Here is a 27,841-nt window from a genome sequence, read left to right on the forward strand (position 1 = left end):
ATGGTTGGTCGGTATTGCATCCTATTCTATCCTCAGAAAATTGGAACTCTGTGGCAAAACCTGAGCATTTACATACACTGCCCTTCATTGGCATAAAACGGTGAAACATCAATGAGAAAAACATTGACAATGCAAAACCTCATCAATAAAACAGACATTGGTTGTGGAAGCAAGAGACCAGTTAGCACAAGTATTTATCAGTTGTCTAAACTTAAAGGTCAAACTTACCTGAAATGCTTCTCATGCACAAGGAAAGCAACAAGACCCTCTTCATCAGGCTCAACCCACTGAAGCTCCACATCGGCGGCAGGCACCACGCTGGGATCGAGGAAGAGCTGACGGGCCTCACGATACAGCCATCCTTCAGGTACTGTGTACTTCTGTTTAAATAATAATAATAATAATAATAATAATAATAAGGGGGGAAGAAGAGGAAGAAGAAGAATCAATATTCTCTCAACTTGGCCATTTTGTGCATGTAACACAAGGTTAAATCAATAACATAACAATGAAACAAGATTTAATACTTTGTCATTGAGCATTTAATGAGATAAATGAATATCTATTTTATGAATGTACAGATCGATACAAACCCCAAGCTCCCACTATTTATTCACCAGTTCTAAATCAACAACCTTGGTGTTTAGGGAGTTAACGAAAGGAACGATAAGGATTGATGGAAACATCTTATCGACTATGGAACTGTGGTCGATGGAAGTGCCAGATGGAGATGAAAGAGTACGACGCCGCCATCTTGCCATGCGGCGTGCTCAAATCCGTGGACATCATCTTGTCACGAGCCACATTCGTGCTTTGACACTTTCCTCTCGTCCATGAAGCATCACCAAGTACTCTGTGTCTTGTCTGCATGCTGTCCATGTCTTGTCTGCATGTCATCTAAGGTTTATCTCGTTAGGGTCCCCTTCAAAACCCACAATCCGTAGCTCCCTAGTTAAGAACGGGTAATAGATTAATTATAACATTGTCGTGAATGCTTTGCTTGTGTTGTGTTTCCCCGATGTATCCCCAATAAATCTGGCCGATTCGTATGAAGTTGCCGCTTTGAATGAATTCGTGCCACGCCGAGGAACGATCCACTCGATTTGGACATAAAACCAAAATGGTTACAGACTGGCAGAATTCGCTCGTTATCTGACAAAACCAGTCTGTAAGCGGTGTCTATTCCCCCCAACTGGTAAGGTCCAGGTGTACGTTGGTTTGCGATTCAAGACGCGTAACCCGAGGCCTGTGCCGAACCAGCCGGCATTATAACTTCGGAGACGGCGGTGGTTAGGGTGGCACCGAATCTGTAACATTTGGCTGTCGAAAGTAGTGTGTGAAAACCTAAGTTGGTTACGGACAGAGATTGACGCACTAGTCCGAACCCCCCCACCCCCGAATCTGTAACTATATATATATATATATATATATATATATATATATATATATATATATATATATATATATATATATATATATATATATATATATATATATATATATATATATATATATATATATACACACATATATATACATACATACATACACAACGTACACAACGTATATGTATATATATATATGGGAGATTCTACGGTAACGGAATTAAATTAAGAGGAAAATCCAGCCATATTTTAGGCCAATATTCCAAATTGATTGCCTTGATTTGATGGATATCTCAATAATTCTCTGCCCTTATACCCAAGCTACCATATTAGCCATTCAAGTAGGGAGCAGCCTTTTGCTCTGAAGAAATAAGAGGCAAAACACTTTGGTAACGGAATTACCTCAGAAATTTAATACAAAAAAAAATCATGATGTTGAACTTCAGATTCCTCTGAATTAATAACAGATATGAATAAAAGGAGCTCAGTTTCTAAGAGCCTATCAAGTAGCCGATGGAATCAGGCTTTGCTTAAGTTAGATATTGCTTTGTTGATGAAAGGAGTCCCTTCAAAGAAGAAAAGTCCATGGTAATGGAATTACATCCTCTGAAACAACTGAACACTGTAAGGCCGCAGGCCATTATTCATTCTAGATACCCTTCTGAGGTTACAAAACCAACCACAAGGCATAAGAAAAACTTAACTTGACTAACACAATGCATTCAACGGGGATGCAGTTAACAGAGTTTTCAACACAATTTAACACCAACTCCTAAACAAATCAGCTTGCCACAGTTTTAACTCAATGGAGCTCTGTCCATACAGTGTCTGATTATTTGGCAGAAGGTTGTTGCGCCAGATACACAGGCTTTTAACAGATATTATTCAATGAAGAAACAAACATGGGGAAGAAACATGGTAACGGACTTACCACAACCACACATATTTTATCTAAATGCAATGTTTTGTCCACCGTTTGTGTTATTTGCTATTCCATGGGATTTGAAATGTGAGAACATTGCTTGATTAGGTTTTTTTTAATCAACTGACCATGTTTTATCCCACCTTGGTCCCTGGAACACCAAATCTCAAGGAATGGTTAAGCATACAGGATCACATGTTTCACTGGATGAAAGTGATCCTGTCTCGCCTGTCCATCTGCGGTTCAGGAAGAATGTCCACAATATTCAGACTCTGCACTGTATCAATTTCCTCAATCTCGGGCCAAACATATTTATCAAATGCAGGAATCTTTTTCAGGAATTTGACGACAATATCCTCACCAGATTTCCTAATAACTTGGCCCACAAATTTTCTTGCATCCTTCTGGTGAGAGTACTGAACCTTGACCCAATTTCCTACATCTACTACATGCACAACATCGACCCCATCTCCTGCATATTCAGCATCATGTCCACCTGAGTCTCCCTCCTCAGCTTCTGCTACATCATCTTTGCCATCCTCATCTGTCGTCTCACTTTTTTCCTCTTCAGCTGTATCCAACTCCATATTGGTTCCCATCAAAGGCACAAGCTCAATTTCGTCCACATCATTTGGTGTGTTATCATCATCACCAACAACTTTGAAGACATGTCTAGCTGTAGTTGATGCCCGAGAATGATCCTTGACATCAATACAATAAGATCCAATGGTGATGATTGTATGTTTTTTCTTTACATTTGGAATGGCATGCACACCCTCAAAGTCTTGCAGCAACTTGGGCTTTGCCTGCTCAATTTCATCTTTGGAGACATGTAGGACTTCTATACCAGGACACTGTTTCTCTGCAATCGCTGCAAATTCCACCGATATTGTCACAGTTATGTTGCGACTCAGAACAGCCTTGGCAACTTGTCTCTTTGCTGTACTGCCAATTTTCACAGATGTTGATGGATTAAAAGTTCTGACATCCAGCCTTCACATGGCACAGCTTCCTGACTTCTAGAAAAGGTTGAAGGTCAAGTATCTGACACCTATTGTCCACACAATCAACTAAAACAATTAAATTAGGCCAATAATCAACTAAAACAATTAAATTAGGAAGTGCTGACACCTTTATTGTATACAAAGACCAAAGATTCCTTTCAAAGACCATGAGAAACCAAGCTTGAGTACGAACTGTAATTCCGTTACCACATTTTCTGAGAAGTATGAGGTTTTTAATTAGAAATTTGGCTGTAATCTCTTCATTGGGCTCCCAATGAAAGAGAATCTTCAAGGACTTTCTCAAAGATCAAGGAATAAGCTCACACACAGCTTTATTTCATGATTTTGGTAACGGAATTACCACTAAAAAGGAGTGAATTGAAAACATCTGTGTGAATTTCATTAAAAGGCCGGTCAAAAATGAATGACAAAATGAGAAACCTTGAGTGTTGAACCCATAATTAAGATAATTTTACAGACATTTCTCTCATCGATAAAATTATGGGGTGGGCTATAAAATATCAGCTCAAACTCCTTAAATTCCGTGGCAAAAAGTGCATTTTCACTGGAACGGAAAAACGTGGGAGAATGAGATATCCAAGAGTTGTCTGTTGCGCTGAATGTCTAAGAATCCATAGTTTTGTGCTAATAACTTTCTAATTGGGTGAAGCCAAGTTTGAATTTCCATGTTTTTAGCCTTTCTGCTGTAGAATTGCATATATACAGCTCTGGGAAAAAAATAAGAGACCACTACGAAAAAAATAAGAGACCACTCCAAATTTTTTTTAAAATCAGCACCTCTACATGTATGGCAGCCATTTCATTCCAGTGTCTGTTGAATTCCAACACAGGCACACCTCATTCTACTTAGTGAGGTACTGATTAGGTGATCACCTGAACGGAATCTTATTTAACAAGGAAAAGTATAAAAACCACTGCTGTGGTCATCACTATCATCTTGCAACAGGACCAGCTGGATTGCAAAAACAGTGCGAGTAGTACCTCAAAAGTAATTGGAATCAAAAAAATAACTATTGACCATGCCAAAAGAGTTGAAAAGAAAAGTTTTGAGTGAGGAAAAGAAGGGTTCAATTCTGGCTTTACTGGCAGAGGGAGACAGTGAGCGTCACGTTGCTTCCATCCTTAAATTTCAAAGACGGCGGTTCATAAGAACAAGGTCAAGCAGCAGACATTGGCGACAACAAAGCAACAGACTGGCAGAGGGCGAAAACGACTTTCCACTGACCGGGATGACCGCCAACTCATTTGAATGTCACAGAGATGCCAAATTTTGGAAATCAGAATTAGGGAGGATTTGCAACCGACACCGAATAATGTGCGCTAAGCGCACATCTCGAGCGCGGAGCGCTCGACCCCTGCGGCGGAGTCCAGGGCCCGCCTTAGGGCCCTGGAAGCTCTGGGGTTCTAGACGCTCTCTAGTGCCCTCTGAGCCCTATTTTGGAGCATTTAACATGTTAAGAATTCCCACTTTTTGAACAAAAAAAGGGGAAAATTGTGCACTTTTTAATGTTACATGTATGTTAATATTAGTAAGTTAGGGGACAATCAAAGATTAACAAAAAGCACAAAAGAAGCAATATTTTTCTTACCTTACTGGCTGGTACTACTGCTGCTTGCTTTTTCCATGGCAGCTTTGCTGAGTGACAGCTGTGTGGCTCTTTTAGCCCTTCTGATTATGTCTTTGCTGTATTCTCTCTGGTAGCAAGGGGTGCTATGAGCTAGTTTTTCAATTAAGAGAGCTTCCAGGGTTTTGACACTCAAATTGGGACGAAATTCAGGATGATTCTTCCGTACAAGACTGAGTGCCCGCTCACATGATGCGTTCGAATGAGGAATGACCAAGATTCCCTTCATCACTTTGCTCAAATTAGGATACTTCTTGGCACCAGTGCAGGGATCTGTGAGCTGTGAAATCCGATGCCACTGCTCATCCACTCTCACTGTCTCAGTAGCAATTGTAGCTATGGAGGCGTCTGCCTGGTAGTGAGCGAATTCACTCTCAAGACTGTCTATGTCACTATCACCGCCACTGAACAGACAGGGGAATTTCTTGATGAAAAACTCCACACAGTCAAACCCCACTTCTTGGTGTAGCTTAACATCCAGCACCTGAGCATGCTTCGCTAATTCATCATCTAGCGGCCAGGTTTTGAAGATGTAATTGCAGGCTTTCACATAATATGAGCGAACTGCACTGAAGAAACCTTGGATGTCTGACTCACTCAGAGTGAAGGTGGATTTCTTGAGACTCCTTTGTTCCCTTATATACAGTTTGGCATCGTTCCCAATCATGAGGTCCTCATCATTCTTCTGATGATTTCTGTCAGAGAAGGGTACATTTACCAGAGCAACCGATGACACCGATGGTTTCAAAAACCGTACGAAGATATCTTTCAGAAGACCATTCAATTCTCCGTGCAGGAGATGAATACAGGGTTCGTCTCTTTGGAGCAGAAGATTCCCCTTCTCAAAAAGCTTGTTAGCATATCGAAGGAAGAAACAATAGAGTTTTGTTTGTGGAGACAAGAACATCCTGTTGACACGTTTTTCTCTAGATTCCTGCACAGTGTTTGAGGAAGATGCGCTTTTAGTTGTAGAACTCGTAGTACACTTAGCCGCAGGGCGATCACACTTGCGTTTACTGCCAGCAGAAGAGGTCAGACTCGTAGTACCAGATCCAATTTTACGTTTGAGGAGAGAGCTTGAGGTAGGTGCAGCCAAGGAAGAAGACCTCTGATTCGAAGGTTTTGCTGAGCTTCTATCAAGTGATTTGGCAAAAGCAGAACTTAACTTGGGTCCTTCTTTGCCTGTAGATGGGACTATCAGTCTTTCTCGACTCTGAAGGGATCTGCTTTGTAGATGAACGTGATGAAGGGCCGGTGATGCTACCTGCTCTCAGCATTGGTTTTGGTGCTGTCCCTGCTGTCTTCTTCGCAGCAGATACTGCAGTGGTAGTGGTGAATGCTGCTCCACTAGTGCTTGATCCTGCAGTGCCAGTACTGGCAGTAGATACAGTGCCATCCTTCTTGCTCGTTGTTAGAGTCTTGGCTACAGTTGGTTGCATTTTTCTTCGTACTTCTTCTTTGAAGAAGAGGCGAAGTGGCTCCCACTGTTCAATCAGCCTGTCTAGGCACTGACCAAGGGACAGCCACCTTGTTGCGACATGCTTCAGAATCTTGTGTGTCGGGGCATCACAGAGTTCTTGCAGTGCTTTCACTCCTTTGACGCGTTTACTACTTTTGTCCAAGTAGTAGTAAATATCGATGAGAAAGTCATCTAATTCAATGGGTAAGGCCTGAGCCGCCTTCTTGGCCATATTGTGCATCATATGGCAAGGGAATCCCATGATGTAGCACTCTGGATTTTGTTTGTGGATATAAGCAGCGACTCCTTTGTGCTTGCCCACCATGACAGAGGCATTATCAGCACAAAAGGAAACACAATTTCCCCACGGAATTTTCCTGTCACTGAACTCATAATCAAGCAGTTTGAAAATGTTTTCTCCAGTGGAATCTTGTTTGCACGCAGGCAAACTTAGCAAACCTTGCTTCACAATCCCAGCACTGTTGTCATAGTACGAAATCAGGACAGGATATAGCTGGGCCTCACCACTGTCATTGCTACCGTCTGTAGCTAGGCTAAATGGAGCTAGTCTAGCAATATCGGCAATAGATGAAGCAGTAACATTTGACAACTCACCAATTATTGCTGAAGTTTTTGTTCTTGCACATCCATACTTTGAAGCAACTTTTGAATCTGGAAACATCTTTTGAAATAGAGGTCCGGCATGATCTGAGACTGATATGGGCAAGTTATGTTCCACAATAAATCCACTAAAGAGAAGTTCCGCTCGGGTAACATCCTCTTCCTCGCTTGTCCCTTGTTTGGTGAAATAATTCAGAAGTGTACCGGTACTCGTGCTCGAAGATCTCTCCTTTGCAATGTCTGTGTGCCGTTTGCTTCCAACGTGCTTCCGAATATCATCGCGACCTCCGTGCTCAAATGAAATATCAACGCTGCATACTGTACAATATGCATGATGAATTCCTCTTTCAGACTTTCGAATACACGGGTATTGGAGACTGTATTCGGTCTTGTACTTCTGAGACCATTTCTTGGTCTTCGTAAGCTTCTTTTCTGCCATTTCGTAATCAACATCGAGGGTTTGAAGCATCGGTAACTTCGAAGTCGATGTTCCACAGCTGCAGCGCGACTCGTAGAACTCTAGCGGCTGTTAAATTAAACACCGCACGGTGGTCGCGACCGCCGGGCTGGTACGGGGCCCAGCTGCATGCAGTGAGCGTATCGCATGCATATACACTGTGCATACATACCGCATGCACTGTATTGCACACATACCGCATGCACTAAATCTCAGTGCATGATCGCATAAGCGAGATCCAGACCCAATGTTTCGCTGCTCCTCATTTGAATTTGCAATTTTTTACGTACAATTTGGTAGCAGCGAACGTTATGGAGTTACCACATGCTATACGTAGCAGACGATGCTTTTCATTCAATTCCCATACTAGTACATTCTGATTAGTGAACAGTGCAAAAATATCAAAATTTTGGGAGGATAAGGATAGTGATCGTAAGGGCGGGAGTTTGGGTGAATTTTCGGAAGCCTCCCGATGAAATCGGGAGGGTTGGCATCTGTGATTGTCACTCAACCGTAGGATGACATCAAGTGACCTACAAAAAGAATGGCAAACGGCAGCTGGGGTGAAGTGCACGGCGAGGACGGTTCGAAACAGGCTCCTAGGGGCAGGGCTGAAGTCGTGCAAAGCTAGAAAAAAGCCCTTCATCAATGAGAAGCAAAGAAGAGCCAGGCTGACGTTTGCAAAAGACCATAAGGATTGGACCGTAGAGGACTGGAGTAAGGTCATCTTTTCTGATGAGTCCAATTTTCAGCTTTGCCCAACACCTGGTCATCTAATGGTTAGATGGAGACCTGGAGAGGCCTACAAGCCACAGTGTCTCGCACCCACTGTGAAATTTGGTGGAGGATCGGTGATGATCTGGGGGTGCTTCAGAAAGGCTAGAATCGGGCAGATTTGTCTTTGTGAAGGACTCGTGAATCCACGTCCAAGGTTGTCCTGGAAGAACACTTGCTTCCTTCCGCTCTGACAATGTTCCCCAACCCTGAGGATTGGTTTTTCCAACAGGACAATGCTCCATGCCACACAGCCAGGTCAATCAACTCAAGGTGTGGATGGAGGACCATCAGATCAAGACCTTGTCATGGCCAGCCCAGTCTCCAGACCTGAACCCCATTGAAAACCTCTGGAATGTGATCATGAGGAAGATGGATGGTCACAAGCCATCAAACAAAGCCGAGCTGCTTGAAGTTTTGCGCCAGGAGTGGCATGAAGTCACCCAACAGCAATGTGAAAGACTGGTGGAGAGCATGCCAAGACGCATGAAAGCTGTGATTGAAAATCAGGGTTATTCCACAAAATATTGATTTCTGAACTCTTCCGAAGTTAAAACATTAGTATTGTGTTGTTTAAAAATGAATATGAACTTGTATTCTTTGTATTATTTGAGGTCTGAAAACACTGATTCTTTGTTGTCATTTTCTGCAAATAAATGCTCTAAATGACAATATTATTATTCGGAATTTGGGAGAAATGTTGTCAGTAGTTTATGGAATAAAACAAAAATGTTCATTTTACTCAAACACATACCTATAAATAGTAAAACCAGAAAAACTGAAAATTTTGAAGTGGTCTCTTAACTTTTTCCAGAGCTGTATATATAAGTTTAGGCCTATCTCTTAATGGTGAAGAATCACTTAAAAAATATCAGATCCAGATTCAGATCTTCACCAAAATCTCATCAATTCTTCCTTGTCACACGCCCAACGTGTCCACCAAGTTTTGTCCGAATCAGTCTGCAACTTTTTGAGATATTGTGCAATATATCACTTTTGGCACAATCTCTCAATGGTGAAGAATAACTTTAAAAATTCTCGTAGTCGAATCTGGATCCAGATCTTCACCAAAATCAAATCAGTTCGTTCTTCTTGTCAAACACCCAACCTGCCCACCAAATTTCATTTGGATCCATTCACAACTTTTTGAGATATCCTGCACACAGACAGACAGACAGACAGACAGACAGAGGGGTGAAAACAGAACCTCCTTCACCTTCGGTGGCAGAGGTAAAAAGGCTGTAAGGATAACACATACAGCTTTTTTAGATAACAGGGCACATTGGGCAACACATTTTGGCAAAAGACACCAAGAAGTACATTTCGCCTGAGAAAGGCTAAGGTGTGATAATATACATACACTTTTGTCAACATTTTTGATGATTTCTTCAATTGACTTGTGTTGACGGACCAGTTCAATGGCCCTCTTGGGGCCAATACCTCTGATGGACTCACAGTAATCACAGCCAAGTAGAATGCACAGGTCCACAAACTATTGATAGTAGAGGAAGAAAGAAAAAAGGTCAACACCGTGAGTGTTAAGAAGGATTAATGTTTCATAAAGGTTGAGAGGAATTAGCAGTCAGGGAGAATCTAAATGACCTGATTTTAAGGCTTTTTGGGTGATTAACATTAGCGAGTGGATGTTAAAGCTCTTTCATAAAAATAAGCACACAATGGAAGACCCTGTGTGACAGTACCCTGGCCAACTTCCAAATTCCTGTCCGAATATGCAGGAGGGACATTGCACCAGTGGGACAGCTGAGCCTCAGTAATGATTCATAAAATTCCACTCCGATATCCATCCGCGAGAAAAACTTGCACTTACCTGTTCATGAGTAAGATTCAATTCCTGCAAAATCTTTGAGAAGTGGAACTCCTGAATGGGAAGTTTCCTTCACAAAAAACAAACAAACAAAAACAAAGCGATTTGCCATTTACAAAGCAAATCATGTCACATGTCATAGCATACGAAATTCCAACAACCTCGGTACTCTCAAGGCCATTTGGAGGATAGGGATAAGCACAAAGGTTCAACAGGAAGCATCTGATGAAGAAGACAAAGCAGAGGAGGGCGAATGAAAAAGGTGGCATCAAGTTGAGCAAAGAAAACACCATTACCTCAATTCTATGAGCAGGGGTTGACCACAAATCAATCTGGGGTCAACCGCAATTGGCATTGAGAGTTTCCCCGAGTCAAGTGATCAGACTCCCATTTCCACAAGAGTTTTTGACAGATTTGTGGTTGGTTCTTTCCTAGCAACCTATTGGCTCAGGTCACATTTATTTGTTTCCAAAAACAAACAAACAAACAAATGTACGATATCTCTTTTCGGTACTAAACTAAATAAACACATAAAACCACAAGAACATTAAAGCATGGAAAATGCAGAAGTGAACGTGCTCACCCAACCAGCTCATCGCCCGGTTGCTCAGTGTTACGACAAACTGTACTTCAACCCATCCAGCTTTGTTTCCCCCTAAAAGCCAAAAAATTAAAGAAATAAAAAAATATTGGGCAGCACAAATTGGGTTGGCCAAAGGTTCTGTATCAGGGTCAGCAGTTTTCATCCCGAGTTGAGTGGTACGTGCAAAGGAGGCATTTGTCTTTGTAACGTGGACAGCATTACGAGGCAAGAAAATAGATAACTTGCACAAACAGATAATATTGTGGCTTGAGAGGACTCCTTACTTAGCTTCACTGGCAGTTAAATGGCGAAGCAGGATGGATGTTCCAAATGTCAAACTGTCCATGTCCTCAGTAGCAGTAGCATACACCTTACCCTCTTTGACCAGGGCTGCACAGCTTGCTTCTGCCTCACACGGTGCCTGCAAGTCCCAACCAAACAGCCCAGATGTGGACTCAAAATATTAGCGATTCTGCTGCTTCGAGATTGTCGAATGGCTTCTGCCATATTAATATAGAGCAGTGATGGATACATGGCTGGTGCTTACATCTACATAAGGAATACCCATGAGAGTGAGAAGGTGCTTGCACTCCTCGTTGTGTTGGCTTGTCACCTTCACCAGCCTTTTGTTGAATTTCTCCACATTCTCCATTTCCCCTGCGTAGGGAGAACCCACACTATGACATACGAAAGGAAATATCAACTTAATCCTGAGCTCTCAAAAATTTTCAGCTTAAATCTCTCAAAATCAAAATCACACACACGCACGCATTTAAAGGCCATTTTCCCTGCTAAAGCAGGGGTTAGCCTTGCAGGCCCCATGACAATCTTCTCCACTTTACCCTATTTTCTGCATCTCCCCTTCTTAATCCCCTTGCCGACATTTCTTCTTCCACCACCTTTAGCCAAGTTTTTCTCGGTCTTCCCAGTCCTCTACTTCCTACCACACTCAATTCCAACACTCCTCTCACCCAGTCACTTTCATCCTTCCTCAACACATGACCCAACCATCTCAACCTGTTTCTCTTCACAACATCCATCACAGACTCTATTCCCATCATCTTCAGCAAGTCATCATTTGTCTTCCTCTTTCTCAACGATACTCCACACATCCACCGAACAATTCGCATTTCCACCCTTTCCAGCCTTTGTTGCTGCTCCATGTTCAGTACCCATGTCTCACTCCCATAAATCATCGTACTCCTCACACACGTAGCATACACCTTTCCCTTCAGCTTCAACGACACTCCCCTCTTCGTCAGCACACCACTCAGTTCCCGAAACTTCTTCCATGCACATCTCACTCTAGCAACCGTCGAAGAGTCTGATCCACCTTCTCCATTCAGCATGTTTCCGAGATAGAAAAATGTTTTCACACCTTCCAGCTTCACACCATCTCCAAGATCCAACTCAACAATTCCTTCATCTGCAAATCCCTCTATGCACACCTTACACTTGAATATAGCTGCCACACTGATTAATGATCCAAAATATAAATCTCTATAAATATAATAAATCTCTCAAAATACTGATGGCAAATGGGACAGGGCAACCGGTTGTACAAACAGCTCCATGCTCTTGATCATTTAAAACATACCAGCCTCCTGGGCCTGGGCCAATTGTTTTTCAGCATCAGCACGTCGCTCAGCACGCTTAGCCAACTGCATGGAGAACAGACAAAAGAAGAAGAAATACAATCAAAGTCTTAAGTCACACCCAATTAAGTCCAGAGCTATAGTGTTGCTGTCTTTCCTTTTCTTTTTTTAAACAACCTGATCACTCCACTAACTAATCCAGAAATAAAACAACCACATTCTGATACCAAAACACATCCTTTAGTTCGCACTGTAGAATAAAGCACCCTCCAACTGCATCTTTCAATTCAACTCCACGGAAAATTTTAAGGTACATCACAACACAGGAGCCTTTCGGGATAATCCATTGTATATTTACCATCACAAATTCTGTGGACATGGTGGATCTGATATGATAGTAAAAAAATATATATTCTGCTGAGGTGTTCCGATAGTTTGAGGTCACATAATGCCAGCATATAAACAGCTGAGACCATTAAACTTATTACTTTTCAACAGTACCATTTTAATCCATAATAAGGTGGTTATTCATCCTGAAGTTTAACAAAAAATAAAAAATAAATACAAAAAAAGAATAAATAAAAAGACAAGAATAAAATGAGAGTTTTCACATTTTTCTGGAAGATTAATTATTTGCTTACTATACTTACTTTTCTTAAGAATAAAAAGATCAAGTATGTCAATGGTTGTGTGAAAAATGACAAAAAAAATTTGCTGAACAAATTATGAGTACACCAATCCCGAAGAAGTTAACATGTAAAAGGCGAGGGGACAGTGAAAGGGTTGGGGGGCCTTGGATACGTTAACAAAGAGGTTAAAACAGCAAAAGTATTCACCCCCTACCAATAATCCTCATTTAGATGAAGAGATCAAACTAAACACAATAATAGTTGAAGGAGGTTACATGTCAGGAATACCTGCAAAAACACATAAAGCAACGAGAAGGGCACTCGGTAGAGCACACACCACCACCACGTAATCCCTGATCCAAGAGAACACATCGGGCCCAATCCATTTTTGAAATACCATGCCATACAGTCCTATATCGTTTTTGGCCCTATCTCTCAATGGTGAAGAATTACTTTAAAAATAAAATAATTCTCGTATCCGGATCCGGATTCGGATAATCACCAAAATCGAATTAATCTGTCCTTGTGACACACCCAATCTGTCCACCAAGTTTCGTCCGAATCCATCCACAACTTTGAGATATCGTGCCATTCATCAGTTTTGCCCAATCTCTCAATGGTGAAATCACTTTAAAATAACTCGAAGGGCACTCAGTAGAGTGCACACCGCCACCACGTAATGCCTGATCCACCAGAACATATCGGGCCCAATACATTTTTGAAATATCATGCAAATATTATGTACTATATCGTTTTTGACCCTATCTCTCATTGGTGAAGAATCACTTTAAAAATTCTAGTAGTCTGATCCGGATCTTCACCAAAATCGAATCAGTTCGTCCTTGTCACACACCGAACCTGTCCGCAAAATTTCATCTGGATCTGTCCACAACTTTTTGAGATATCCTGTACACAAACAGACAAACAGACAGAAAGGGGTGAAAACATAACCTCTACCTTCGGTGGCAGAGGTAATCAAAATTCACTGGTTGCAAAAGTATTCAGCCCCTTCAGTCAGTAATTGGTGGAAGCACCTTTTGCAGCAATGACTATTATGAGTCTTTTGGGGTAGGTCTCTACCAGCTTTGTACAGTGAGATGCTGAAATCTTTGCTCATTCTTCACGTGAAAATTTCTTTGAAAATGGCTTCACACGTAATGCTTTCAACTTAGACCAAAATGTTCAATTTTTGTCTCGTCTGACCACAAAACTTTTCTCCACGTGCCTGCAGTATCAACACACTTTTTGCAAACTCCATACAATCTTTTCGATGTGCGGTTTTCAGTAATGGCTTCTTTCTTGCCACCTGCTCATCGAGGCTAGCTTTGTAAAGGGAATGGGATATTGTTGATTGATGAACAATGACCCCCATCTCAGACATGAGCCTTGAAGATCTTTCAGTCATTGAGGCACTTGCAGTGACATCCCGAACTAGTTTCCTGCTTGCCCAGTTGCCGAGTTTGGATTAGCGAACTGATCTGGGTAGAGTCTAGGTGGTATGATAAGTTTTCCACTTCGTAATGGATTTCATCATAATCAAAGGGATAACAAGCGACTTTGAAATCTTATCACCCTAATCTGAATGGTGCTTCTCCACCACTTCATGAATGATTTCTTTGTACATCTCCTTGGTTGACCAAATGAGTTGCACCTTAAAACTCAGATAAGTGGGGGAGCTTAATTTTTAAGTTCAACCACTGATTACAAACAGATGAAACTGTTACATTTATTTTGTAACCTTTAAAAAAAATAAAAAAATTGCTCCTGAAGTGTTTTAGGGTTAATTAGGCAAAGGGTTTGAATACTTATGAAACTGAGAATCATCTAATTTTTCTCTATTAATTTAACTTATTCACATTTTATCTGTATTTTTTAGCTTTATCACTTTGGAGTAGTTTGTGAAGATTCTTTATCAAGTTTGATTTGAAAGTATCAAGAAATAAGCTCAGGTGGCATCAAAATGTGAAAACTTTGGAGGAGGGTGAATACTTTTGCAGGGCACTGTACAAGGCGAGGGGCCAGAGGAAGGTTGGGAGCCTTGTATATATTTATGAAGAAGTTAACATATATGTACAATGTGAGGAGACCAGGGGAAGGGCTGGGGGCATGTTCTCCTGGGAATTGTTTTGACATCCAAGCTAGATTGTGACACGAAATTGTTACAATAAAAATGTGACAGTTTTGATACTTTTCTGAAACATTAATTTGCTGACAATACATAGCTTCAAAATGTTCTTGGATTTCAAACAAGCGTTCACTTACGTACAATTGAACAAAATTATTTTGGGGTGAAATCAGAAAGATCTGAAAGCATTTTCATCAAAAAGGAACAAAACAAAAAGAATAGTCCTGGAGCCAAGGGCAAAAAGTGGCATAAAAGGGCCCCAAAATCATTCTCCTGATTTGGATAGAGGACCATCTTGGACACATTTTGAGGGAGGGTGGACATCCTGAAACCCAGCAGTAAACCCAGAATTCATGGTTTTGTCAGAATTGCTGGAGACTAAAACCGTGGCAAAAGTTAGGGGAAGAGGAGATTCAAATTGACAAAGCGTCACAAGGAAACAACCTATGGTAACATATTACCACTTAGAATTGAGCTTATAGAGTCACCTATAGGATGAATGTAGGCACGATCTGATTGGTTGAAGTTCAAGGTCACGAGAGGTCAAAATATGACGTCATTTGACTCTTGCCCAAAATCTGGACCCGACAAAACTAAAACGACCTCCAAAATAATGTCAATGAATGGATTTTCATTTATTGATCAATTCTTGTACAGAACAAGATAGGTAAGTTTTTAAAACCAGTGGTGGGAAATGTACATGTACATTAACCCTTCGGGGTCCAATTTATATCTTGCTGAAATTCGAAAAAAGAACGAAAATGGCCATTCGGAGGCGAAAAGTTCAACTCACTTAAAATGTCAACATTTTGTGAATAAATGTCCTGGAATCACTCTATCAAATTGAGAGGTGTTAGGCAAGGCAAACCTCCTCTCATTACAGAAATATTTCGAAGCGACCCAGGCGCCGTGCGAATCCCGAGATTCGAAGCTGCGTCTGGGTGACAGAGGCTAGCCCTGGACGGGGAATCTACCTGGGCACTCCCAGGTGGGAATCCCCAGTTAAAACATCAGTCCGTATGAATCATGAAGCAAGAAACATCGGAATCATGAAGCTCATCGAATCATGAATCATGAAACATCGGAATCATGAAGCTCATCTAATCAGCTCATCGATTTTCATGGAAATTACATCAGGTAAGTACATTAGTTAAACAATGGTGCTAAATATTAACTGATTGTATACATATTGCAGAGCAAAGCATTGCCGCACAGCATAAAATTCATGCACATTGTCCCCAAAGAATGGAGGAAAATACCTTCAAGAAATCCATGTGATCGATGACACTGTAAATTCTGTCACAAAGATGACTGATCTGTCTCAGTTTATGGCAAGTTGTTCCACAACCTAGGAGCAGCACATAATGCGCTGCCAGCCTCCCCTTCACTACACAAACATCAGACCCGTGGAATACCTAAAGGTCTGGCCTACAGCTATTCTATGGGCCCTAATCAATATGTCACGAATTAGCACAGTAGTGCTGGTGGTTTGGAAATGGGGCCCCACTATGGACACTGTAAGATTTTAATTGCAAGCCCATTCTGTTTTACAGGAAATGAGATGGCTGATTTACCAAGTAAATGGTTGAGGACGACGTCGCCATCACCGATCCTCTCCAACAATACCGAGAAGTGCATGATATGTCAGAAGACTGATCTTGAACATGAAACTACGAGCACAGAGAATGGTAGGGCATGAATAATAATCGAAGCAGCAGGCATAAGAAAGGACATTGTTTTTGAAAGACTGAAGCAAGCTGACCACAGTAAAATTACGTATCATGTTTGCAATAACTGTTACAAAAAGTACACACATAAGAAGATACTTGAAAAACTTAGGCAATCAAACTTCAGCTCCACTGCAGATGACCCAGGTAATGCTAACCCCAGCCCACGGCAGAGTACCTCGTCTGCTGACCAACGGTCAATAGCAGCCTCACGGGATTCAGCATGTCGGTCAGAGGATTTCGATCTCTTCGCAAAAAAAGTGTTTTGTATGTGGCAATGCAAAACTTAACAACGTGTACACCAAGTACCGAATATCTGAAAAAGAAAGAGCAGAATCGTTCCTCCAGGAAGCTTCCTTACTTCAGGATGAAGTTTTTACACGGACATGTGATCTTCAAGATGTAAATGCCGTGTTTGGAGCGGATTTGTACTGCCACAAACAGTGTATCCGAAATTACATCAGGAAGGGGGAAAAACTATCCTCCGAACCTGCGAGTCATGTATTGGGGGGAGTCATGATACCGTCCTGATTCTTATACAGGACAAATCACTTGGAGTGTCAGATAGCATGGGTAAACCGAATATGTCCAAGACGGGTGTAACACACTGAGAAAGACAATTCAAGGAAGAACAAGCTTGTCAAGTGCTGAAAAGTTACACAAAACCTACAAAGAAGCCCAACCTTTCATCACAGTACGAGGTTCCCAAGGATTTGTTCAAAATGGATCAGAGAGACTCCGACTCTATCAGGAAGAAAGGGTTTTGCCACACTCCAAGTGATTTGTCCTGCATAAGAATCAGGACGGTATCATGACTCCCCCCCCCACCCCTATACATGACTCACAGGTTCGGAGGATAGTTTTTCCCCCTTCCTGATGTAATTTCGGATACACTGTTTGTGGCAGTACAAATCCACTCCAAACACGGCATTTACATCTTGAAGATCACATGTCCATGTAAAAACTTCATCCTGAAGTAAGGAAGCTTCCTGGAGGAACGATTCTGCTCTTTCTTTTTCAGATATTCGGTATTTGGTGTACACGTTGTTATGTTTTGCATTGCCACATACAAAACACTTTTTTGCGAAGAGATCGACGTCCTCTGACCGACATGCTGAATCCCTTGAGGCTGCTATTGACCGTCGTGACCGTTGGTCAGCAGACGAGGTACTCTGCCGTGGGCTGGGGTTAGCATTACCTGGGTCAGCTGCAGTGGAGCTGAAGTTTGATTGCCTAAGTTTTTCAAGTATCTTCTTATGTGTGTACTTTTTGTAACAGTCATTGCTAACATGATACATAATTTTACTGATGTCAGCTTGCTTCAGTCTTTCCAAAACAATGTCCTTTCTAATGCCTGCTACTTCGATTATTCGTGCCCTACCATTCTCTGTGCTCATAGTTTTATGTTCAACATCAGTCTTCTGACATGTGATGCACTTATCGGTATTGTTGGAGAGGATCGGTGATGGCGACGTCGTCCTCAGCCGTTTACTTCGTAAATCAGCCATCTCATTTCCTGTAAAACAGAATGGGCTTGCAATTAAAATCTTACAGTGTCCATAGTGGGGCCCCATTTCCAAACCACCAGCACTACTGTGCAAACTCGTGACATATTGATTCGGGCCCATAGAATAGCTGTAGGCCAGAGCTTTAGGTATTCCGTGGGTCTGATGTTTGTGTAGTGAAGGGGAGGCTGACAGGGCATTGTGTGCTGCTCCTAGGTTGTGGAACAACTTTCCTGCTGAGAGCGCCAGCACAAAATTTGATTGGTCGAGATGGAGTAATATTTTGTCCAAGTGCTGCTAAACTGAAGGTTTTTGGAAATGCAAACAAGGCAATTATTGTTTTACAATGTTCAAGTATACAAGTCAATTGCAATAAAATAAAAATTTTAAAGGTTGTATAAAAAAATATAACTATATTTCGGAAGTTTACCACTATTGATGTACCACAATTTTTTTTAACACCACCTTATTTAAACACATTACATTAGTTACTCATACCTGTTGTTTATATAATTTATGATGTCCCTAAAAACAGTAGGCTTCCCATTTGGAATGATTTTCAATTTTTTTTTTTTTTTACTGCCAGGCAAGCAGACGGTAAAAAAAAAAATTACCTTACTCCTCTGTGCACATGTGCGATCGGGATGAGATTCCGTACAATTTGCCAAATTCAGAGCCAAAGTACTGCTAAACTGGAGGTTCGTGTTCAGGTTCATGTTCCACTGTATTCATAATATAAAATGAAAATGAAATTCAGTAGTTCCTCAATCATGGACTGACATCTGTACTCTGTAGAGTGTAGACAGACAAGCAGGACAGAGATTGAACCAATTGCTTAGCCCCACTTTTCACTTTGCATGAGGTAATAAGAAATAGCACAGCATTAATAAAGGACTGTGCACACTAGAAGCAAATTCATTTCCCAAGCACTTTCACTTTCATCGGCGAAAATGGTTGTGGCCAGACAAATAGTGGTTGCACAGAGGTCACGATTTGGCACAATTTGTGTGCTGGACCAGCCGATTTCACACTAAGTTGACTCCAAAAGTACAAGTAATGATCAGTTTAAGTCATATCAGTTTACATACTATCATTTTAATCTCATTGGCAAATAGGGGACATTATCAGTTTTAATCGTTGACAAAGAATATATTATTAGAATATGAAGAAAATTAAAAATCAATTATGGAGAAAAGTCCTCATCAGCCCTGCCGCACCATGTGCGAGATGAACTGTATTATTATTATTATTATTAATCTTTTTTAATCACTTCCTTGTTTCGTTATTTACCATTGAGCTTCAGTGTGTCTGTCCAAGCCATATCATTTTGAACCACTTGAGCTTTGTCATCAAATCTTCAACAGGTCATTATTATGAGAATATGGAGAACACATATTAATAAAATGTACAACATTTTTTAAACCGTCGTTTTCAAATTTACTCATGGGGTTTGGGAGGTGTAAGAGCAGTACACAGAGAGTAATATAATTCTTGATGTACATAACGACCACTGCAAGGATGGAGTTCAGGTCGATTACACCTGAAGAGAATAACTGGGGAGAGACACGAAGGAGTTGGCAGCATACTGTGGGAGGGAGGATTCTCTTAAAGAGATGATGTCTGATTTATCAGCAGTGGCCTGGATTGAGAGATTTATCAGCTTGGAGTGGGGACCTCAGATGTTTGAGGGCCATACATTTAGGGACAAGGGAGGAGTAAATTATATTTGTGTGCAAATATATGTTGTACTTACTTTCCTATATTATTTAGTATTATTCTTCCTCATGAAATTTTACAATATGCGATTCATGAAGACTTTACATATGGAGTTTTAGAGTGCTTGAATGCATCTCCTGTATTTTAGTCAATTCTTATGGGAAATAGCTGATCAGTGCAAGTCATGTTTTTCAGGAATGTAAACCCCAACTTAAACTGATCATTACCAGTACCCAAAGCCTGTTCCAAAACAAGGAAGTACAGAAATTAAAATATATTGATTTGTTGTTGCAACCACGTAGGCATCTTATCCATTTCCTTACCAAGTCAATTCCACCATCATGGATTGTTCATTCCCACAGCAACTTTCGTGATATTGTCTTTTTGTCAACAATGTTAACTTTGCACCACTGCTACAGATGAATATTACTGTCAGCACGGTCACCATTCCAATCTCTATTATTTTCTACTGTGTGCAACCGCTCTTCTCACACACACCACCATCCCCCCAAAAAAGCCACAGACAATGCCTTGAGAGCATGGGAGTATTAGATGTAAGTGGGGCAAGCGATTTAATTCCCCCAATGCGAAATCCTCCAAGTGTAAGGAGGATCTGAGTTACAGTATGGGGGAAAGGGAAACATTGAATGTTTCCAATGCTCACCATTCCTGCTGTGTGATGCGTTTAACTATTAACGGTACTCAACATGTAATTAAAGCACCTGGAATGCAACCAAGTCATGACACAAACTGCATATGTTTCCATACGAACAAAATACAAGTACAGGAATCACAATCATGTGATGATACCCAACTAAATATATCTTTTCACAAAATTAACTTTCATACACAGTATTTGAGTGTTTTTTTTGGAAAACAGTGTCACGGCTCATGTTGGAGCGACAACACGGAACAGATCAGGATGTCACAGAAAAAAGTAGGGGGATGGCAGGGGGGACGAACAGTGGAGCTGAGCGACAAAAACAAAATAAAGGAGTTTAACACAGAGATGGAAAATTTACAGGGTATGGGATCTTGTATAGTATCATTTTCAAAATTTCCATTGACAATTCACATTCCTGAACCACATGAAAAGCCGTTCATACCTCGCCAGATTTCATCTGTGGTGGTTTCCCATCAAACACAAACACGGGTTTGATGCCATTTTCTACCATACGAATTGTTCGATAAAAGAGTCCCATGAGGTGGCTGCGAGTAAACACAACAGGCACAAGAGACATTGCAGTTAGTTTAAGAATCAGGTGAAATGGTTGCAAAAACATCCAAATTATACGATACCTTAAATTTAAAAAAAAAACTAGAAAAGGTACTCGGTAGAGCACATACCTCCACCTGGCTGAACAGTTTACATTTTGTATCCCACTGATATGCCGGATTTGTATCCGGACGTTAACCAAAATCGAATCGGCTTGTTGTTGTCACCTAACCAACTCATCCACCAAGTTTTGTCATAAATTGTCCACAACTTTTTGAAATATCATGTGATACATAGTTTTTGGCCCCATCTCTCAATGGTGAACAATGACAATGAATTATAATACAATAAGTTCTCGCTTATCACAAGTTCGCATATCGAAGTTTTGATTTATTGGAATTTAGTTTTTATGACCAAATATTTGATCATCGCAAACGTGCTTCGCTATATTGCAACGTCATTGCAAGGAAAAACTTTCAAACCTCATGCCTGAAACAACAACCATCCAATCCAAGAGGTGCCTAAACAAATTTTCACTATACTGCACATGTACTGTACATGCAATTCCTCCACGCTCACATGGTGGAAGACGCTCAATGATAGTGAGGCTTACATTCCTTTTGAAACATGAGCCTGGTGTTGGCTTAGTGGCTAGGGTGGCTGGCTTGGGATCCTAAGGTCCTGAGTTCAAGCCCTGTTGGCCGCTGAATTAACACCAGGGGGTTGACTCAGCCTGTCATCCTTCCGAGGTCGGCAAAATGAGTACCAGTGTCCTGGTCCCAGTGTATGCCCTGGTTAGAATAGGTGTACCATATCCCTGTGTGTCGTAACAGGCGATCAGGGTTGGCGTCAGGAAGGGCATCCGGCCATAAAACATTGCCTCAAGAAAAGCTAATCCCTGCTCAGCAGGGAAAAATGGCTGTAAAAACAGCTATTTTTGGTTCACGAAAAAATATTTTCACGAAAAAAATAAGTGACCACTATATTCGTTATTGTTGTGTGTCTGTCTGTCTGTCTGTCTGTCTGTCTGTCTGTCTGTCTGTCTGTCTGTCTGTCTGTCTGTCTGTCTGTCTGTCTGTCTGTCTGTCTGTCTGTCTGTCTGTCTGTCTGTCTGTCTGTCTGTCCCAAGCATAGCTCCATGGGTTTTCATCCGATCCTGACAAAATTTTGGTGAGAGGTTTATATCATGATCTAGTTGTGTTTTCCTGAAAATGGGCGTGGTGCGCCCATTATGGGCGGAGCCACGCCCAAAAAACGTGTTTTTAGGGGGTAGCCGATTTCAATTTGCATCTTCTCCAAGGGGTGTTGTCAAATCTGACAGGGGTTTCGGTATTTGGTTAGCCCAATGGCACCTGCATAGCCCCACGGAGCTCGATGTTTCATTTTCGTCCCAAGGTCAAGGCCACAAACTTAGAAAATTGCAAATTGTGTTTTTAAGGAGTAGCCAATTTCAATTTGCATCTTCTCCGAGGGGGTTTATCGAATTTGGCAGGGGTTTCGGTATTTGGTTAGCCCAATGGCACCTGCATAGCCCCACGGAGCTCGATTTTTCATTTTCGTCCCAAGGTCAAGGTCACAAGGTCACGAACTTAGAAAATTGCGATTTTGACAAAAATCCATATTCTCCGAGGGGTTTGTCGAATCTGGCAGTGGTTTCGGGATTTGGTTAGCCCAATGGCACCTGCATAGCCCCACGGAGCTCGATTTTTCATTTTCGTCCCAAGGTCAAGGTCACAAGGTCACGAACTTAGAAAATTTCGAATTTTGACATAAAAATCATACAACCGCCCAAACTTTGAGAGCAAGGATGACTATTTTTTATGCATAATCTTGAGGTCATTCCCCACCTAAAGTCTTGAAACCATTTTGCTCTATCTCGAACACCTTGCCCGTGGTGCCCCCTTCAAGTTTGTTTTTACGCTGATTTAATCAAAGTATGGATAATCCGATGAGTGTGAAATGCCATATAGCCTATATGACGTTATATTGTTCCTGGAATGTTCCAGAGGAAGTTTTGCACCAAAGGTCATAATCCTTGACCTTTGACCTTAAAAGTTCACAAAGGTCAAATTTTCAAAGTTGTGGGAATTGAACCAGGTTTTTGACCTTCTTCGACGAACTAACTTCAACAAGCTATAGCACGTATCCTGTTTCCTTATTTTAATGTCCACAACATTGTTTTGTGACCTTTAAAGGTTATGCAAAGGTCAATTTTTTTAAGTTGTTGAACGAAACCGGGTTTTCGCCATTTTGCAGCTAATAACCTGTCACTCGTACCACATCATGTTGATCATATTTATAACTTGGTCAAACATTAACACATTGTCTCATCCTTGACTTCTGAAACAATCTACATCGTCAAATACCGCTCGTGAACCATCGTCGTCTTCAGACTTGTTTTTTTTTTTACATTCCTTTTGAAACAGCCCAAACTTTCTGTAATGAGTTCCAAGACACCTACCAGTCCTCCGCTAGTCACACCTCAACTCAAGAAACAACGAATGCCTGTTACATTGGAGGTGAAAATTAATACAATTGAAAGACATGAGCGTGAAGGAATGATGCATGTTGACCACATATACACAATCGCTGCATCAACTGTGCAATCGATTGTGAAACGTTCGGCAAAAATAAAGAAAATGTCAGAGACTGATAAGTTTGGGTGCTAAGAGACGAACCAGAGTGAGAGACAGTGCCATACAGAACATGGAGCGGTTATTAAGTACATGAATCGAAGACCAAACTACACATCACATGCCTGCCCATAGTTTGTGAAATGATTTAAAGACATTAAGGCTTTGGAAGACATGAACGATTCGTGGGCAGAGGTGAGTGCTTCAACAATGAATGCTGAAAGAAAAAGTGTTGCCTGAGTTTGTCCAAAACTTCACAGGGTTTGGTGATGTTCTGTCAATTAAAAGCCAAATTGTCGACCTGGCGAAGTAGACTGTTTTTAATGAGGTTGACCAAGAGTACGTGGAGGACTTGAGTCCTATGCAGAACCCTGAAGCAACGAGAATCTCATTCAGTTGAAACAGCAGTGGTCTGAAGAAGAATATGCTGTGACGCCTCGACTCAAGCAGCTCACCGTGACGATGTCAGCCAAATTATTGGCACGTTTAGAGCAGGCCGTAGAATTTGTTTTCGAGCAAGATCCATATGTTAAAAGGTGCACTGATTTTAGCCATACTGTTAATGACGCCATTCAATGCTACAAGGAACTTCATGCAGTAAAGAAAAACGAAGCCACCTGGCCCACTCCACACATTTTTCAAGCTGAAAGATGTAGCACAAACTACGTCCACCAGCCAGGATGCTTCTTCTTCCACCAGCCGAACCATTCCCATGTATGAAGAAAGTGACAGCACGGTGATGTCGATTGAAGAGGCAGACGATTCTGCCCTCTGCAAGTGTGACTTTCCTCCCGCAATAAACTCAATTCGTCCAGCCTCGGTTAAATAAAGTGTCACCACCACTCGAAGATTGCAAACTTTGTTTGTTGTCGATTTGTTTATAATACAAAACGTTTCGTATCTATTTATTTGTATGTCTGAAAAACCACCCAAGTAATAAATATCCCCATAATGCCCAGCCAAAATCGGATCCCCCCTTCAGTACCCAAAATGAGCTTCTATGGGAAAACAAGTTTCATTTAACACAGTTTCGCTCATCACAAGGTTTTGTAGGAACAAAACCCTTGCGATAAGCAAGGAGTTACTTACTGTATCAGGACATGGATCTGGATCATCACCAAAATCGAAACAATTCGTTCTTGTCACACACCCAACCTATCCACAACTTTTTGAGACATCGCGCTACATATCATTTTTGGCCCGATCTCTCAACGGTGAAAAATGACAGAAACGATTCTAATATCTGGATCCACATCTTCACCAAAATCGAATCAATTCATCCTTGTCACACACCCAACCTGTCCACCAAATTTCGTCTGAATCTGTCCACAACCTTTTGAGATACCCTGTTCAAAGCCAAACAAACAAACAAAAACAGGTGTGAAAACATAACCTCTTCCCACCTTTGAGGGCAGAGGTAATTAAATCCATCACTGACCATATAAAAGTATTATTAACCAGAGTTGGTGTCAAAGTCACCCAATGCTCACCTGTTTATACATTTATCGTTTTTAAAAGACTCGTCTAATAATTAATATTTTTTATAAAGCATTGCAGTGAAGTACGATCCAAATAATTTTAAAGCAATATATGTATTTGTATATTGTAATCAGTAACAAGAGAGCAAGTGAGCACAATATACGCCCGAACAAGAAGGTATATACAGAATTGTGCTACTACATGGAAAACAGCATCCTGGATGCCATGGCAACCACTTTAGATGACGAACGTATGTCGCGACACACAGTCTCCACAATCTGTACCTATGTACCAAATATGAAACGTAAAAGTTGAAAACTTTGGGAGTTAGAGTGCGGACAGGAACGGATGGAAAACAGCATCCTGGTTGTCATGGCAACGACTTCAGACGAACGTATGTCGCGACACACCGTCTCCACAGTCTGTACCTATGTACCAAATATGAAACGTGAAAGTTGAAAACTTTGGGAGTTGGAGTACGGACAGGAACGGACAGACGGAGACAGACAGACGACACATAAGTATGTATGTATGTATGTATGTATGTATGTATGTATGTATGTATGTATGTATGTATGTATGTATGTATATATATATATATATATATATATATATATATATATATATATATATATATATATATATATATATATATATATATATATATATATATCGGGCGTATAAAAAAGTGTGGTAGATAAAAACATTAGAAAGGAAACAATAACTTGCACCAAAAACTTTAACATTTTCACGCTCAGGCTGACACTGACGCTCACGCCGGGGGTGTCGCTATCGCTCTGTGTTCTTCGAACAGGCGATCTAAAAACTAGTCAGGGCCCATGGGACATCCACGTGATGTAAAATGTGACCAAGTCTTCAACTCTTTACCCCCCTCCCAAACCCCAAGTCCTCACCTTTCCCATCCCAACCCCAAGACACAATCCCCTCCCCACCACAAATCCTCAACCCCCACCCCAAATTCAGTCCCATCTTTGTTATTCCCCACCCCCAATCCCAAGACGTCATCCTCCCCATCCTAAGGTGTCCATCCCCTCCCCACTTCAAGCATTCCAACCACCTCACCAGCACTCCCCCCCCACCACCCACCAAAAGACCTCAATCCCCTCTCCCCCAAAAGCCTCAACCTCCCCCTCCCAACTCTGTCCCATCGTTGCTATTCCCCCAACATGCAATTGCAACAATGTCCTCCCCTCCACCCACTCATTAAAGCAAACGGGACCTCATCAAAACAGCAGAATATTTAACACTTTCTCCTACACGATCATGTCATCACCGACTTTACAGAAACCGTGATCAAAACAGCTCCTACATGTCATTGGCCATCACACTCACCTGTCCGACTCAATCCCACAAGATATGCGGAAACCTCATGGAATTGCAGCTCTAAAGCGACCACGAGCAGGCTAATTGTGCCAAGAAATAATGCGAAACCAATTATATTCTTCCTGATGCATATATACACATTGTTAAGACTAAATAATGATGGAGGTTTTCTTTCACAATGTCCTCAAACAAACACATTAAAAACACCATGGCTTTTATGGTCCCTCGTTGAGTCGTTGAAGAGAAAATAGTCGTTAATGATAGCATGGACCTGTGTAACCTCCGTGATGAAAGCCATGCTTGAGAGAATGCCACATAGTTATCTAGGTGGTGAATAAACAACAGACTGTTGCCTCAAGCAATGAGGCCTATACATACTATGATCTTCACAAAGCCCGTGATGCCCATCAACTCCAACCTTTCGATATTTGATGATCCTTTCAACAGTCGCTTTGGTTGTTTTGCACTGAAGGGAAAATTGATAGGGAGGGCATGGCAATTGTGAATATGACAGCGCCGAAGATGTCCTTGGCTTTGCATAGTAGTAAGCACCAACATGGCGGCCATACGATTTTTCAGGTTGAAATTGTGGGTGGAATGGAATGTTACACAGGTTTACGGACGAACAAGCCAATTACTCAGCTGAGGCCGTGGCAGTTTATTCCCGATATCATGAAACGCCCTGCAACCCAAGCCGACAGAACAAATACTTTTTGCAACGCCGGCCGCATTTTCCATCCAATCATCATGCAAATTTGTTTTTAAAATTCTCCATGGATAGGCACTCCTTTGTTGAAAGTATTGTGACAATTGCTCAAGCGGTTATAGAGAAAACAAATTTAAAAGCTAATAAAAATGAAAAAGTGAGGGCGGAAGAAAAACGAGGGTCTTGGCCGACGTTCTACAACATGGTCAAGGATGGTTGTGGATGCCCATGAGTAGTTGTATAGATGTTTGAAAAAGTTAATTAAATCATTAAAAAAATAATTAAATATTACATACTGACAGTGCAGACTACTCTGATGAGGTAAGCAAATGATTGTAGCTGCATGCTTAACAAATTAAGAGCCAGGGTTACCCACTTCAGCATTCAGGTAATCATTCGTATATACCCAGAGCACCTGGCTATGGGTTTGCATCATTTTGGATTACATGGCTGATGTAGTTTCTCCCCTGTAAATCAGGTGCAGGAATTC

At 41.3% G+C, this 27,841-nt stretch overlaps 1 protein-coding gene across 2 annotated transcripts in view; it reads right to left on the reverse strand.

Moving 5' to 3' along the window:
* Nucleotides 1-27,841, reverse strand: part of FEN1 (flap structure-specific endonuclease 1) — a 40,139-nt gene that overhangs the window by 10,277 nt on the left and 2,021 nt on the right. For both annotated transcript variants that reach the window (XM_085888923.1, XM_085888924.1), the window contains exons 3-9: nt 21,080-21,182; nt 12,274-12,337; nt 11,224-11,333; nt 10,961-11,097; nt 10,097-10,163; nt 9,629-9,760; nt 229-380 (exon numbers count right to left, since the gene is read on the reverse strand). In XM_085888923.1, coding sequence (XP_085745049.1) covers nt 229-380; nt 9,629-9,760; nt 10,097-10,163; nt 10,961-11,097; nt 11,224-11,333; nt 12,274-12,337; nt 21,080-21,182 — 765 coding nt within the window. The remainder of the gene's footprint in view (nt 1-228; nt 381-9,628; nt 9,761-10,096; nt 10,164-10,960; nt 11,098-11,223; nt 11,334-12,273; nt 12,338-21,079; nt 21,183-27,841) is intronic.

Source organism: Eptatretus burgeri, chromosome 7, assembly GCF_056783735.1.
Source record: "Eptatretus burgeri isolate ZD-2024b chromosome 7, Ebu_testis_v1, whole genome shotgun sequence".
NCBI lineage: Eukaryota > Metazoa > Chordata > Myxini > Myxiniformes > Myxinidae > Eptatretus > Eptatretus burgeri.